Source organism: Ptychodera flava, chromosome 20 (assembly GCF_041260155.1).
Source record: "Ptychodera flava strain L36383 chromosome 20, AS_Pfla_20210202, whole genome shotgun sequence".
NCBI classification, from domain to species: domain Eukaryota; kingdom Metazoa; phylum Hemichordata; class Enteropneusta; family Ptychoderidae; genus Ptychodera; species Ptychodera flava.
The window spans coordinates 16,335,400-16,350,590 of record NC_091947.1 but is presented as its reverse complement, the minus strand read 5'-3'; the positions used below and the strand labels follow the sequence as shown (position 1 = coordinate 16,350,590).

The 15,191-nt window shown below is 39.0% G+C and overlaps 1 protein-coding gene across 1 annotated transcript; it reads right to left on the bottom strand.

Annotated features, from left to right (window-relative positions):
- Positions 1-4,019: 4,019 nt before the first annotated feature.
- On the bottom strand, positions 4,020-14,979 carry LOC139120733 (probable serine/threonine-protein kinase Sps1). The gene is made up of 4 exons (XM_070685272.1): positions 14,899-14,979; positions 14,611-14,724; positions 6,737-7,021; positions 4,020-4,109 (listed from the first exon to the last, which is right to left on the bottom strand). The coding sequence occupies exons 1-4, from the start codon at positions 14,977-14,979 to the stop codon at positions 4,020-4,022; spliced, it is 570 nt and encodes a 189-aa protein (XP_070541373.1).
- Between the last annotated feature and the right edge of the window lie 212 nt (positions 14,980-15,191).

Here is a 15,191-nt window from a genome sequence, read left to right as displayed (position 1 = left end):
CAACCCTGGGGACCTATGTCCCCAAGATCAAAGCTATCTTACAATACTTTTAAATAGAAGATTTTTGTAGACAAAGCCGTGTGTTGAATCTAATTAGTCCCCACGGACTAAGTCCCGGGGGACTTATAAATTGGGTCATCTCCGTCCATGCGTGCGTCCGTCCGTCCGTCCGTTCACGCAGATATCTCAGACACGCCCAGGTCAATTTCTTTTAAACTTTGCACAAGGATAGTACCCTACCCCATACAGATGCACGTCGATTTGTTTCACAATGCGATCAAATTTGGCCGTGTTAGAGGACTTTTTAGTTTACACCTCCCATAGACTCCCATGTTTAAGGCAGTTCTGCATAGAATCCCATGTATAAGTCAGTTGTGCATAGAATCCCATATATAAGGCCAAGTAAAATAAAACTTTAGTTTCTCATCGTATTCATATTGCAAAAAGGATGCAGTGACACAGTTTTTAGTCCCAACGGATGAAGTTCAGGGGGCTTATAGATTGGGTCATGTCCCTCCGTTCACGCAGATATCTAAGATATTTTGACAAAATGTCACGTGACCCCGGTGACCTTTGACCTCAAATATACATATTTGTCCATAACTCAGTAACCACAAGTGTTACACCCTATATGGTATGATGGGACACCTTATGACGCCACATATTGTACCTCATTAATTATGTACATATCTAATTTTGAGCGAGCCAATAGAGCTAGAGGTCTGATTTTCGGTATATAAGGATAATTTAGCAATACAATTTTTTGACAAAATGTCACGTGACCTCAATGACCTTTGACCTCGAATATACATATTTGTCCATAACTCAGTAACCACAAGTGCTACACCCTTCATGTATAGTATAATGGGACACCTTATGACGCCACATATTGTACCTCATTAATTATGCGCATATCTCATTTTGAGCGAGCCAATAGAGCTGGAAGTCTGATTTTTGGTATATGGGGATAACTATAGGTTAGAAATTTTTTGACCAAATGTCATGTGACCTAGATAACCTTTTACCTAAAATATACGTTTATGTCAATAAATAATAACCACAAGTGCCATGTCCTTTATATTTAGTAGGATGGGAGACCTTATGACAACACACGCTTTACCTTATTAATTATGCACATATCTAATTCTGGGCAAGTGAATAGAGCTAGAGGTCTGATTTTTGGCATATAGGGATTAATTAGCAATACAATTTTTTCCACAATGTCACGTGACCTCGATGAACTTTGACCTTGATTATACATAAATATGCATAACTCAGTAACCACAAGTTCTATACCCTCCAATTTTGATAGGATATTAGACCTTAAGATGTCACATCTTGTACCTCATTTATTATGCGCATATGTATTTCTCGACTGGCCAATACAGCTAGAGGTCTGATTTTTTTTCCCGATTTAGAACCATAACTTAGACATGCCTCATGTGTTTCAGATTGGGAACAACGACATAGACCTATGTGCCCATAGATCTCAACATATATACTCAAGTGATACTTCTTAAGGACCACATTTCCCTGGGCCATCAAGACTAATACTTCTATTACAAGTGGGGACTATGTCATTGTTAATGACTTGTTCACTAAGGAACTTCCGAAGCAAGCGTCTGAATAAGTCGAAAATGAACCGAAAGTATGGTTATTCTTCTTATTATTATTAATCTTTTTTTAAACTCGATAACGTCATAGGTAAAACACCTCTTTTCATGGAGGTCGAATAGACAAAAGAAAATCATATTACAGCACCAACTTGAAAACACAAAAAACACAGAAGTACAATATAAAAAAAAAACTACGAAGAGGCATCAGACAAGTAAATAGAATACAGAAAGTTGTTACAAGATTTCTTAAAACTAGTCAGTGATTCAGAGTTCCTGATTGATTTGGGGAGATTGTTATATTCATCCGCACCTGCAACAGACAAGGTGTTTTGATAAAGAAGTGTACGTGCTTTGGGAACTTTAAGGAGGTTCTGATTGGAAGAACGAAGTGATCTGGAAGGGATATAATTGTTTAACATACTGGTTATGTAGTCAGGGGTTAGATTGTGAGTTGCTCTGTACATTTGGGCAATACGACTAAAACGGACTTTAAAGTTAATGGGCAGCCAATGAAGCTGATTATACATCTGATAAGTGGAAAGAGGCGGAACTGTGTGAAGAATAAGTCTCATTACACGTCTCTGTAGACGCTCCAATGCATAGGTATTGCTATTGGAAGTAAAGCTCCAAACATTAGAACAGTACTTGATGTGTGGTGAGATGAAACAGTAATAAAATAGCTTGCGTGAGTGGAGAGGAAGAAATTTTTGATGCGTGCCAAAAGAAACAAATTAAATTCAATTATGCGTTGCTCTTACCCTTTGTCATAAATTCCAATGCGTGTTGCTCTTTTGTTTTGTTATAAATTCCAATGCGAGTGGCTCTTTCGGGTTGTCTTCCAAAATATCGGTGTGTCGCGACTGGTACCTGAAAGACAAGAGTCTCGTTAGGTAGCGGAGAAATTTGGACCAAAGCCATTCATTTAATCATGTCGAGCAGGGAATTCTTTCATTGCGCGTGTTTCAACAAAACGTATGTGACCACATAACCTTATTTCCTCTGACTTTTGGAATAGCCGATGGTATCAGGACTTAACTCTTAAAAACACCCACAGGTTAATTTGCCAGGTACAACGTAGCGTTGCCAAGTTGCTAATCTGACGTAATGGATTTCTTAACAAGGGAATGTTAATGGGGGTACTTCAGATCGTTAACATCACCTGGTCACTCTAACAGAGACAACAAATGATGGTATCTGTACATTACGTGATTAAAGACGTATATTAAGATATTTGCTTGAGTCGGTACATGGCTGTTGTGGGACCAAACATGAATTCCGGATCCGTAAAAAAGAGCGTTTCTAGCTAATGCAAGGCAACAAGAAAAAGCCGCTACAATCGTATTACATATAAAACAATCGCTTGTAGAGAGAACTTTCTCGAGCGTTTTTCCTTTGATTTTCCTCAAAGAGCTCGTAACTGTAACTTTTGATGATCTTTTCAATGTTTGTTTTTTGTAATTTCAACTACATTTCTTCTCCGCCAAGTATGTTGAGACAGACATCCAGGCTGTCAACTTAGCATGTATACACACACAAACTGTATCGTTATTGCTGACAAGAACATTCTGGTCCAGACTAGAATTTAACAATAATAGTGCATTTCATAGTCGAGACGCTGTATAGACAAGCTAATGGTATGTGTTTGACATGCCTTGCGGAGTAGAACAAGAAATTGCATTGGACACACAACACAAAAATAGTGGGAAAATTATCGAACAACTGCATTGTTTGCATGCTCCTTGCAGAAGTTAAGATCACTTCTCCTGACTGTTGAAGCTATGAATGTATACGACCCTCTGCTGCCCGAATACCGGTTAATCGCCATTATTATGGATATAGGCAAATATCGCCTATTCAAACCTGTTCGGACAGAAAGCATCAACAGTCAGCAGAGATTTTTTTCCCCTTGAGGTTTGTTAACAAAGGGATTGACATGATTAACATCAGTAATATCTTACACAACAAGGACGTTATGGACAAAGTACCACCTTATTTTACATTTCAAGACCCTCCTATAGTGTCCTATACCTATTCTAAGACCATAGGTAGGAAATTGTTTAATTACAATAGGGTCTTGAAAGAAATTGATATTAGGAACAATGTTCATGATGGTACTTGTGATTGTATGTCATCTCCCTTTTGTTACAAACCTCACGGTCATATAATAACAGGTGACATGAAATAGTTCCACATCCTAAGCTTCGGCAGCTGTTCCAGTTTGGCCCAAATTATCGCGAGTCACCCAAAGTAAACTGGAACTTTAACTTTAAGTTAATCATGGATGCTGCTGAGGCTTATGCTAAGAAGTGGGCTGCCCTTGAAGACGAAGACGTTGGATGTCTTTCGGACTGGCTTCGCACAGTCCGTGATAAGGTAAAATCTCGCATTTCACGTCTTCGTTCTTTACACACTGTCATCAACACTACATCTGCCTTCGATGACCCTTCTGTACGGAATGTCTAGATGCTTTACACGATAAATATGTTGTTGTGCCTGCAGACAAAGCATCAAACAACATCATTTTTGTCTGCAAGCAATATTACATTCAATGTTTAAAGAACGAACTTCAGATTAACTCAGATGATGAGAGTAGCACAGCATACTCTCTTTCAACCTTATCTGAAGAGGAAATATTGCAGAACCATTCAACAGTTTTGAGTGAGTTTGGCATCGAGTTAGCACAAGATGACAAGGTATTACCTAATCTATATTGGATTCCTAAGATCCATAAGAATCCCTATAAACAACGTTTCATAGCTGGTTCCAGTAAGTGTACAACAAAACTAGTGGGGTCAATCAAATGTGGATATTAAAGAACTCCAAAGAATTGTTACATATTTTACAAAATAACAAAAACATGTACAATTCAATCCACACATTTGATTTTTCAACGTTGTACACAACCATCCCACATAACAAACTTAAAGACAGGCTATCATCTCTCGTGAAGAAAGCCTTCTTTTACAAGAATGGTAGTCGTAGGTATGAATACATTGCCATCAAGCGCAACTTAGGCTATTTCACTAACAACAGTGATGCCAAACTCAAATACAGTGATGTTGAGGTGATTCAAATGCTATATTTCCTAATTGACAACATATTTATCAAGTTTGCTGGCATGACATTCAGGCAAACCATAGGCATTCCCATGGGCACAAACTGCGCCCCACTTCTTGCAGACTTATTTTTATATTCGTATGAAGCAGAGTTCATGCAATCACTTCAGAAATCTGGGTGTAAAAGGATTGCCAAGCGATTTAACAACACCCACAGATATATTGATGATCTCATCAGTTTAAACAATCCCGGTATATCCAATTATCTACACCACATTTACCCAGATGATTTAGAAATTAAAGAAACAACTGAAAGTGTGGACTCGGCATCATACCTAGATGTATTGTTTGAAATTAGACATAATACACTATATACTAAGCTGTATGACAAAAGAGGACGATTTCAATTTTGAAATCATAAACTTTCCCTTTTTGTCGAGCAATATACCATCATCTCCAGCTTATGGTGTGTATATTTCACAACTCCTCAGATACAGTAGAGCATGCCATTCATATGAAGACTTTCGAGTTAGACACAGCCTATTAGCTCAAAAGTTAGTGAGGCAAGGATTCTCAGAAAGTAGATTAGTGAAATCATTTAAGAAGTTCTACGGTAGATACGGAGATGTTGTATCCAAATATGACCTATCTGTTTCTCAAATGATGAGTGACAGCATACCAAATTTTGACTCACAAAAGTAATTTGGTGAATTCACCAAATAACAATGAATTTGTCGCTTTTGGTCAATCTTGACGGGTGCGGCTAGCTGGCAGGGTACGCCTACCAATTCCGGACACCTGGTACCACCACTATTTCGTGGTTCAAGATGGCCCCATTGCCTTTGTCATCATCTATATTCCTTGGACCTGGTAAATTTCATAGTTTACCTTGAATGATAACGATTATTGGACCTGATTTGATGTCTATTACTATGAGGGGACAAATGAATACACAAAAGATGACGGACACAAGGGAAATCATGTACATGCAATCCGAATTTATAAACTCGGTATGCAATCCTGTTCGTTGCCTGTAATCACTTTTCGTTGACAGCTCTTACTTCTTTGCCTGAGTAGGCCACATGGTTGGCCTTGAACTGATAAATCGACATGATTATTCCGCACGGGGTGGATTTATACGCGAATGAAGTCAGTGGGAGGACAGAAAATCTCATGTTTTACACCTTTGTTCCATTCTTTAACGTCATCGTTTTGAGTTTAGTTTGACTTTCATTCATTAAATGAACCTACCGCTATTTCTGACAACTTATATAAAGAAATAAAGATAATTCATTCATGTTGCATAATGTTTAAATACTTTTCAGCGTCATCACATCGTGATGAATGACATTATCGGTTTACTTTGATTTTATCTTAAATTTCTCGCGAACGAATTTACCATACCAGAAGAATCTTCGGGCTGTAGCTTGATTTCACTATGGACCTAATCATTTTTTATATCAAAATACATAATGTATTCTCAAGCAATGTGTAAGCTTTGCAAAGGATATGGCGTTATCATCAGGTTGTGGATTGATGTTCATTGGAAGATTTGAGAATCATTCTTTTGGCTGCCCATACGTTAGTTCATCTGTTTTTAAGGTCCTTTATTTCCTTTGGACAACAGGTAAGGGCAGTAGAATAAGTTTTAGAGTGCGGATGAGGGGCGGAATAATACAGTTTGTTAATAAGTGACAGGCCTAATAAGAAGGTGGGTAGCGGGAACTATAAAACGCTAGAAGACTAACATTTAAATATGTATTATTTTATTAACAACGTTAACTATACACTGTGATCGGAATAGATAAATATATAGATTATACAAAATATTACTTTCGCTTGTGAAAAATCATAATAATGACATAAGAAGAAATTATAAATTAAATCAAGAGGTTAACACTCTTTGCATTGCAAATACAACATTTTGAAATTCCTGAATAATTCGTACGCAGAAGGTCGGAGATTTGGGGTTGAACAAGTTGCCAAATTGACAAGTACGCCAACTTGTTCCAATATTGGTCCCTTCCCTTTGAAAACTCGCCATTCCACATTGCCCGCTCTTGCCTGACGAAATCTCGGCAACTCTCGGTTATTCTCGTGAAATACTGCATAGTCACTGGCTGAAAACAAGTCAGGGTGATTCAAATACGGTCGAAATCCGGTGAATATCTCAGCCAGTACCATACCGAGACTCCATACATCTTCTCGGTAGGTGATAGCGCGGTTGTCGAGTACTGACTCGGGTGACAAGTATCTCGTTTCACCAAGACCACGGAATCGACCAGCGTCACCGATGAGGGCAGTAGTACTTGTAGGAACTAATGTCACATTCAGTGTTTCGGGATTAACCTGTTAAATGAATACAAACACACATATTATGTTGACTAAAAGTGTCATAAATAGAAAGGGAAACATGAAGATGAGAAACTCGTTCCCCCTGACAAAGTTGCAGTCCATAGACAATTATAATATTATATAGGGCTCAGCCCTTGGTGTCGCGCCAGGGTTAAGATTGGCAATGTTATTTGTATTGATTCATGATAAAATGTAATTAATTGTTACTTCATAAACGTTTATATGACAACTATGCCCAGTTTCCCTCTGATGAAAGCAGTTCACGTCGTAAGTACAAGACGTCAAACCCTGCAGCAGAGCAGGTATAGATTTTCTGTAACGTGTAAAAATTTTGGACAAAAATTGGCAATTTTTATAATGATAACAGCCTATTGCGTTAAACAAGGGACGTATTATGCAATCATTATCATTGCAATGGTAACCGCACTGCCCACCTTCACTTGCAAGCTTAAAACACGGTTCCTCGTGCTGAAAACTACAGCGTTCCGTCTAAAAACTGGCAATTTTTTAGTCTGGTTCCCTGACCCATTTCCCCGGTAGAGGGCGTGGGGAAATATATTTCCCCACGCCCTCTACCGGGGAAATGGGTCAGGGAACCAGACTAGCAATTTTTGAATCTAATTATTGACACAGGGGGCGCTCTTCTGAAATTAAATCACAGCATTCTTTGCGTATGCCCCCGTTCATATGCACGACAGTTTTCTCCCTTTATCTACACAAACGATATTTTGTATCGGCGACAAGGTGCATAATAACATTTACTGGCAAATAAAAGAGGTATATTTTATAAAAGGCATGTTATATAATAGTAATTTGTTTCGTATTTGTTTATTTACGAGTACTCAAAAAAAAAACATGGCGGCGCCCGTGAAAGAAGGGTACACTTCCGGTTACTCGCATAGTTTATTATGAATAAGCGCATGCGTAGTCAGTAAGCCGCTGGCGCGACTATTAATCTGTTGGTCCCATATAATCGCACTACTATGCAGTATATCAATAAAAGTTATCAACACATCAAATGCTATATTACCGTTAATAGAGTTGCAGACAACAACAATTTTCGAATGGATCTACTATTTATCGAATATACACGGTGACTGCAACTTACACAAATATATAGGCCTATATACACATATTCACTTCTTCTGTCTGATGTTTGCAGGATGCATGAAACTTAAAGGGCCATTATTTGTACCTTTTGACCATTTTTACCTCGGAAAATCCCATGTTGGAGGCTTATATTTGTTGCAAAATGTTGTTTTACGAAGAAACAAACATGATTATATATTGATGTTATAGCCACATAAAACTGCTAATTTTTGTTCAAACATGTTGCCCTTCCGAGCTCGTTTGTTGACGTCTGGCATGCTCAGCGTGCTGGGGATCGAGAACGCAGATATGGTGACGCCGCGATCACGCCAGACGTACAAGTTCACGTTCATTGCGGGATCAAAACAACATTGCGTCGTGCATTGCCAGACATCTGGCTACGCAACGTGCTCGGACAATGGACTACGACGTAAGTACCGGGCATAAGTAATCAATATTTATTTTGAAATTGCTGTAAATGGCTCGCGCAGGTGCAGAAGAATGCCTACGTTGCAATCCGCGTGTCAACAGAGTTTGTATTTCTGTCCGGACAAAAATTGAAATTTTCGTTGTAAAATCACATGTTATTTAGTTGTAGGGCACGTAATGTTTCCGAATAATATGCGATTCTCTGTTATTTGACAGGCTATTCAACATGAGCCAGTGATCATTTCAATCAAAACTAACGGAAAAATCGCCAGAAGATACAGCTAATGGAACTTTAAGTAACAGATATCATTACTTTGCACTTGAAGTAATTTGTCTTATTTATAACTCCTCATACAAGCACTGTAATTTCCCACGAGGACATATGTATACTTCCGGGTCGATATATATGTATATATATATATATATATATATATATATATATATATATATATATATATATATATATATATATATAATATATATGTATGTATGTATATATGTATGTATGTATGTATGTATGTATGTATGTATGTATGTATGTATATATGAATATACATAGACAGCTATACATAGACACACTCGCGCGCACATGCATGCCCCGGGGGGTAACTCCCATAGATGGCTATACGGGGAGGGTCCGCGCGAAAGGGGTCGTTTTTTTGTGTTGTTTGGTATCAGAAAGGGTATACTTTTCACGAGGTGTTGGTATGAGAAAGGGTCCGGTTTTAAACACAAACTGACATTTGTTAAAAAATCATGCTGTCAACACTGGAAACCCATGTATCTACATCCCAGATCTACCATCAATATTTCCGATCTGTCGGTTTGACTGTTGGTAACCCTGGTACGCAAGGCGAGTGAGTCGTATCTGTATACGTATGGTATTGTATGGTATCAGATAGGGCGCCGTAAAATAAATTCTTTGTTTGCCGTCCGCGTGCGGGTAGGTTTTTGGACGAAATATGAAAAACAAACACAGATCGTATGCTCGAAAATACGACGCGTTGTGTCCTTCCTTTGTTGGCAATGACGCAGCAACTTACTCAAATGTCTCAAAAACGCAAATGTCGTACGATCGTTTCGATACAAATCAGATTACCTATCGCAAAGGGTACATCAACCGCTGTACGTAAAGTGTACATGTGCACCTCCTGTTGTAGTGGACTGCAGTATACCGTAAGTGAAGATCGATCGACCGTTTCACAAGTTATTTCTCCCTCAAAGTTTCCTACGGTGGCCCAAAACTACCTGTTCTCCGCATTCAAAGTCTGCGTCGCATTCAATTGTTTTTCTCTCACATATGTCTCCCGCATTCAAAGTCTGCGTCGCATTCAATTGTTTTTCTCTCACATATGTCTCCGCATTCAAAGTCTGCGTCGCATTCAATTGTTTTTCTCTCACATATGTCTCCGCATTCAAAGTCTGCGTCGCAATCAAATGTTTTTCTCTCACATAAGCTTATGTCTCCGCTTCAAAGTCTGCGTCGCAATCAAATGTTTTTCTCTCACATATGTCTCCGCATTCAAAGTCTGCGTCGCAATCAATTGTTTTTCTCTCACATATGTCTCCGCATTCAAAGTCTGCGTCGCAATCAAATGTTTTTCTCTCACATATGTCTCCGCATTCAAAGTCTGCGTCGCAATCAAATGTTTTTCTCTCACATATGTCTCCGCATTCAAAGTCTGCGTCGCATTCAATTGTTTTTCTTTCACATATGTCTCCGCATTCAAAGTCTGCGTTGCAATCAAATGTTTTTCTCTCACATATGTCTCCGCATTCAAAGTCTGCGTCGCAATCAAATGTTTTTCTCTCACATATGTCTCCGCATTCAAAGTCTGCGTCGCAATCAAATGTTTTTCTCTCACATATGTCTCCGCATTCAAAGTCTGCGTCGCAATCAAATGTTTTTCTCTCACATATGTCTCCGCATTCAAAGTCTGCGTCGCAATCAAATGTTTTTCTCTCACATATGTCTCCGCATTCAAAGTCTGCGTCGCATTCAATTGTTTTTCTCTCACATATGTCTCCGCATTCAAAGTCTGCGTCGCAATCAAATGTTTTTCTCTCACATATGTCTCCGCATTCAAAGTCTGCGTCGCAATCAAATGTTTTTCTCTCACATATGTCTCCGCATTCAAAGTCTGCGTCGCATTCAATTGTTTCTCTCCTAGATGGGCGTCGCAGTCAGTGATTTTGTCACCAACACATGAGGGCGCTGGCAAGTTTTTGTGAGCGTGACCCTCGCTCCATGACCCATGATTGCATCCGGAAAAAGTATCACTCTTTCAGTGTTCGTGATCGCAAAAAGCTCATTGATTAAGAAGGTAAGTGACAAAGTTATTCATTGTATTGTAAGCTTATGGGGTTAATGATCTAGCCACCGTCTAGCCCTGGATGTATTGGCAGTTGTGGACGGGCTGCCGTTTTACATTCGGACGCTCATGTGGGACCCATTATGGTGCGCCCATACTGGCACGCAGCGTACCCCCTTGGCTAGATCATTAACCCCATAAGCTTACAATACAATAAATTACTTTGTCACTTACCTTCAAAAATGAGCTTTTCGCGATCACGAACAATAAAGGAGTGATACTTTTTCCGGATGCAATCATGGGTCATGGAGTGAGGGTCACGCTCACCAAAACTTGCCAACGCCTTCATGTGTTGGTGACAAAATCATTGACTGCGACGACCATCCACAGGCGGCCCAATCACTATTAATAAAGCTTATTATTGAGTTTTTCTCAGTTTTCTGTCACTATCAGTCCCTCTCCTTTTCTTCATGCTCTGACTGATCGTAGTAAATAAAATAAATGACTATATAGCCTAACCTAGCCTCTTGACTCTTTATTTATTTTACACCCCATTACAAGGATGTTTATCTCTCATATACACATCTTGTAATTAATTAGTCAACACAACTAATTATGCTAATCCGTGGACTTATCAAGGGTTGGTCAACATTGGAAAGATAGAGATGTAAATGAAAAAGGAGTTTTAGTAACCTTTCCTATCTTTCGCGATGTTGACTAACCTATAAAATCCCTGATAAGTCCACGGATTAGCATAATTAGTCATGTTGACTAATTAATTACAAGATGTGTGTATATGAGAGATAAACGTCCTTGTAATGGGGTGTAAAATAAAGAGTCAAGAGGCTAGGTTAGGCTATAAAGTAATTTCTTTTTATTTCCTACGATCAGTCAGAGCGTGAAGAAAGGGAGAAGAACTGATAGAGAAAACTGAGAAAAACAATAATAAGCTTATTAATAGTGTTTGGGCCGCCTGTGGCCCATCTAGGAGAGGAACAATTAACTGCGACGCAGACTTTGAATGCGGACACATATGTGAGAGAGAAACAATTGAATGCGACGCAGACTTTGAATGCGGAGACATATGTGAGAGAAAAACAATTGAATGCGACGCAGACTTTGAATGCGGAGACATATGTGAGAGAAAAACAATTGAATGCGACGCAGACTTTGAATGCGGAGACATATGTGAGAGAAAAACATTTGATTGCGACGCAGACTTTGAATGCAGAGACATAAGCTTATGTGAGAGAAAAACATTTGATTGCGACGCAGACTTTGAATGCGGAGACATATGTGAGAGAAAAACAATTGAATGCGACGCAGACTTTGAATGCGGAGAACAGGTAGTTTTGGGCCACCGTAGTTTACAAATCGGCGGAAGTGCGCTGTATTGGCTTGGTCTCCATACAAGACGGATCGAAACAATTCTTGACTGGTTTAGCTTCGAATAAGGAATGGAACTGAATTTCCATCAGCTTCTGCGCGATCCGCGATTGATCACGAGGGGGCAAGCAGCCGGTGGTGGGGATAGCAGTTACCGCCGGTGAAATGTTCGTTGTTGAATGCTCCAAATAGTTCGTACGCAGTATAAGTTGCTTTCACTTTGAACACTGTATTTGTGCTAAAACGATGTGGTCATTTTATAAGTCCGGATTAGAATTCAGTTTTCAAAAATAGTAATGGCCATTCGGCATTGCTGTCTTGACAAACAGAATATTCAGCATTTTAGTATGCAATAGCGCTGATCACTTAACGTCATTTTTCTTTCATTAATGTGCAAAAATTTGTCTGCATTTTCGGCAAGAACGATGAAATCAAAACCTGCTAGCGTCATAATGCATACAGAAAATCACACTAATTCATATGAATTTATGGCTCAGACTATAAGTTGCAACAACGACCTCGACCGCCCATGCAGTAACACAATTTGTCCGATTTTCAGGCAGCGGTGTTCGAAGTCGCGCGCGCAGCTATATATAGTAACAAACCTGACACCGTAGAATTCGGGTAAAAGACTAGTTGATACACAAAATTCAGATTAAATAGCCTTTAAAGTTACAGCTAATGGAGCATTTAACTCAACAGAAACAGTGCTCAGGACTTGTATTTATTTGACATTAAAAGGAGGATTTGTACTCGAGGCTGTTATGATTTGCTCAGCTACCCACTCTTCTTACTGCAAAAATTCTAATTGTATGCACAGTCCCTCTATCCACTATTGATAGAGGGACTGTGTTGTATGGAAGAGACAGTAGTTTCACCTTTTACCGAGATGTTTAGCATTTGTTTTCTGAGTGACATCTATACTTTGTTATACTCAGTAACTTTGCAGTTTAATATGTGGAATGTTCAGGTTTTGCAAGAACACCTTTTTGTTGTAAGCTTACCCCAACATTTCGAAATAGTGTTTCGTTGGTACTATATAGACTTTACTTCTCGGTAGACAAGCTTGACAGGTGCCGTCCAAGCTACGCTTCTCCAATTGTCTAAATGCCCTGGACTACTCTTTGGTCGTTGTGTCCTCCTGCCCTGTCTGTTGTATTTTTCTCTCTTGTCCTTTCCCGTATTATTTTAGAATGGGATTTTAAACTAAGTTTAAAGCTTGTTTTGATCATTGTAGATATAAATTAAAGATAAAAATATACGTCCAATCGTAAACATCAATACAGGTCTCAATCTTAAATTTACGTGTTATAATTAATATACAAATGTCACTTAGAAACGTTGCAAAATTGAACTCATTACGTGAAATTCTTAGGTTCCTTCATTAGGTGTTAATTCAAATATATTTTGTTTTCTTCAAAACTTTGTAAACATCCTCGTATACGTAAGTTGCATTTGTCGCAAATATGCTTTTATTCATATTTGCGATCTTGTTATTTTAATTAATAGTTTCACTGGCACCTATGACCACCCAGACTGAGTGCATAAATCTCCGTCAGAGACAATCTGTAGATCTTCGTAACACAACCAGTTGATTACTATCACACTGTACATGTTGTACATTATGTTCTGGTATAGTGTTTATTGCCATTGTTTATTATGGAATTTTTGTTCAGACTCAGAGTCACCTAACTCTAAGTATGCTTGTTGTATTTACACAAGTATAACCTTTGTTTCCACGCATTGTTTTCAGCGTGCTAATGAAGAGCATAAGAAACACTGCATTGTAAATGTAACAGATGATTTTTTCATACTTGTGACCCATAAACCGATGGAAAAGTTAGAGTTTATGCGATTGATCTGTGTTGTGTTTTTTTTCTGTGTTTGTTTTTTTTGCTGGCTGGCTGGCTGGTAGGTTTTTCAAAAATCCAAGGACGGCAAACAAAGAATTTTATTAACACGGCCTAGCTGTGGAAACGCAGCTATCTGTTGGCGGGGTAGCGTGAGTTGCTATGCGGGTCAAAGGTCAACCCCGCCACTCACATAGCAACTCACGCTACCCCGCCAAGAGATAGCTGCGTTTCCACAACTAGGTATCAGAAAGGGTAGGTTTTTTTGCTCAAAACTGGTATCACAACAGTTTGGGTTTCCATGTTCGTGCGGAGCCCGCCGTACTATTAGCCATGGAGTTACCCCCCGGGATGCATGCACAGACAGACAGACAAATATACACAGACAGACACAATACACAGACAGACAGATACACAAAATTAATGTGAGGAGGCACATTGCCATAAGGCTTATACTATTACACACGTAATATCGTTGACTGTTATTGTAAGTTTGATCAGAGAGTAGCATACTCACAATGATGTGACCCGGATGGATGTTTTGGTGAATGATGTTATGTTTGTGGCAATGATCAACGGCGTCACACAGTTGACAAGCTAGATCCAGCTTCTCAGATAAAGTAAGCTTGTCCTGAAACACAAAGGTGAAACGGAACACATTCAATAAAGGTGTTCGTTTGACTTCCAACATTTCGGTCAATGTACCTGTACGTTCGTCTCATTTTTATGGTGAAAAACAAAGCTTCAACGTTGTTAGAGGGTTAATAGTGTGATAAGGTACATAGTTAACTCTGAGATTACTAACCAAGTCGCCATCCAGTAGCATCATCTCCAATGTCTTGCCAGCTGCATACTCCTGCACCAGTCCGTAATAACCACCACCCATATAAGTTACACCGTACAGATCAGGTATGTTTTTGTGTCCATTCAACGTACTGTAAATGGAAGCAGAAAACTTTGATAAGAATCGATAAGAAAAGGTTTGCAGTATCAATGAAAATTTGCATTTGGCGGTAACCATGGAGGAAAGTGGGCCCAGTAGAGGTAGTTGTCTAATACAAACGAAAGAGGAAAATCCATTCATGCATCACCACGTTA

What these genes read in the sequence shown, in the direction of transcription:
- LOC139120733 (XM_070685272.1), bottom strand. Translation starts at nt 14,979, where the DNA reads ATGGGTGGTGGTTATTACGGACTGGTGCAGGAGTATGCAGCTGGCAAG. An exon ending in TGCTACTGGATGGCGACTTG is followed by an intron (nt 14,725 to 14,898) that starts GTTAGTAATCTC and finishes TTTGTGTTTCAG; the next exon opens with GACAAGCTTACTTTATCTGA. An exon ending in TCCATCCGGGTCACATCATT is followed by an intron (nt 7,022 to 14,610) that starts GTGAGTATGCTA and finishes TTCATTTAACAG; the next exon opens with GTTAATCCCGAAACACTGAA.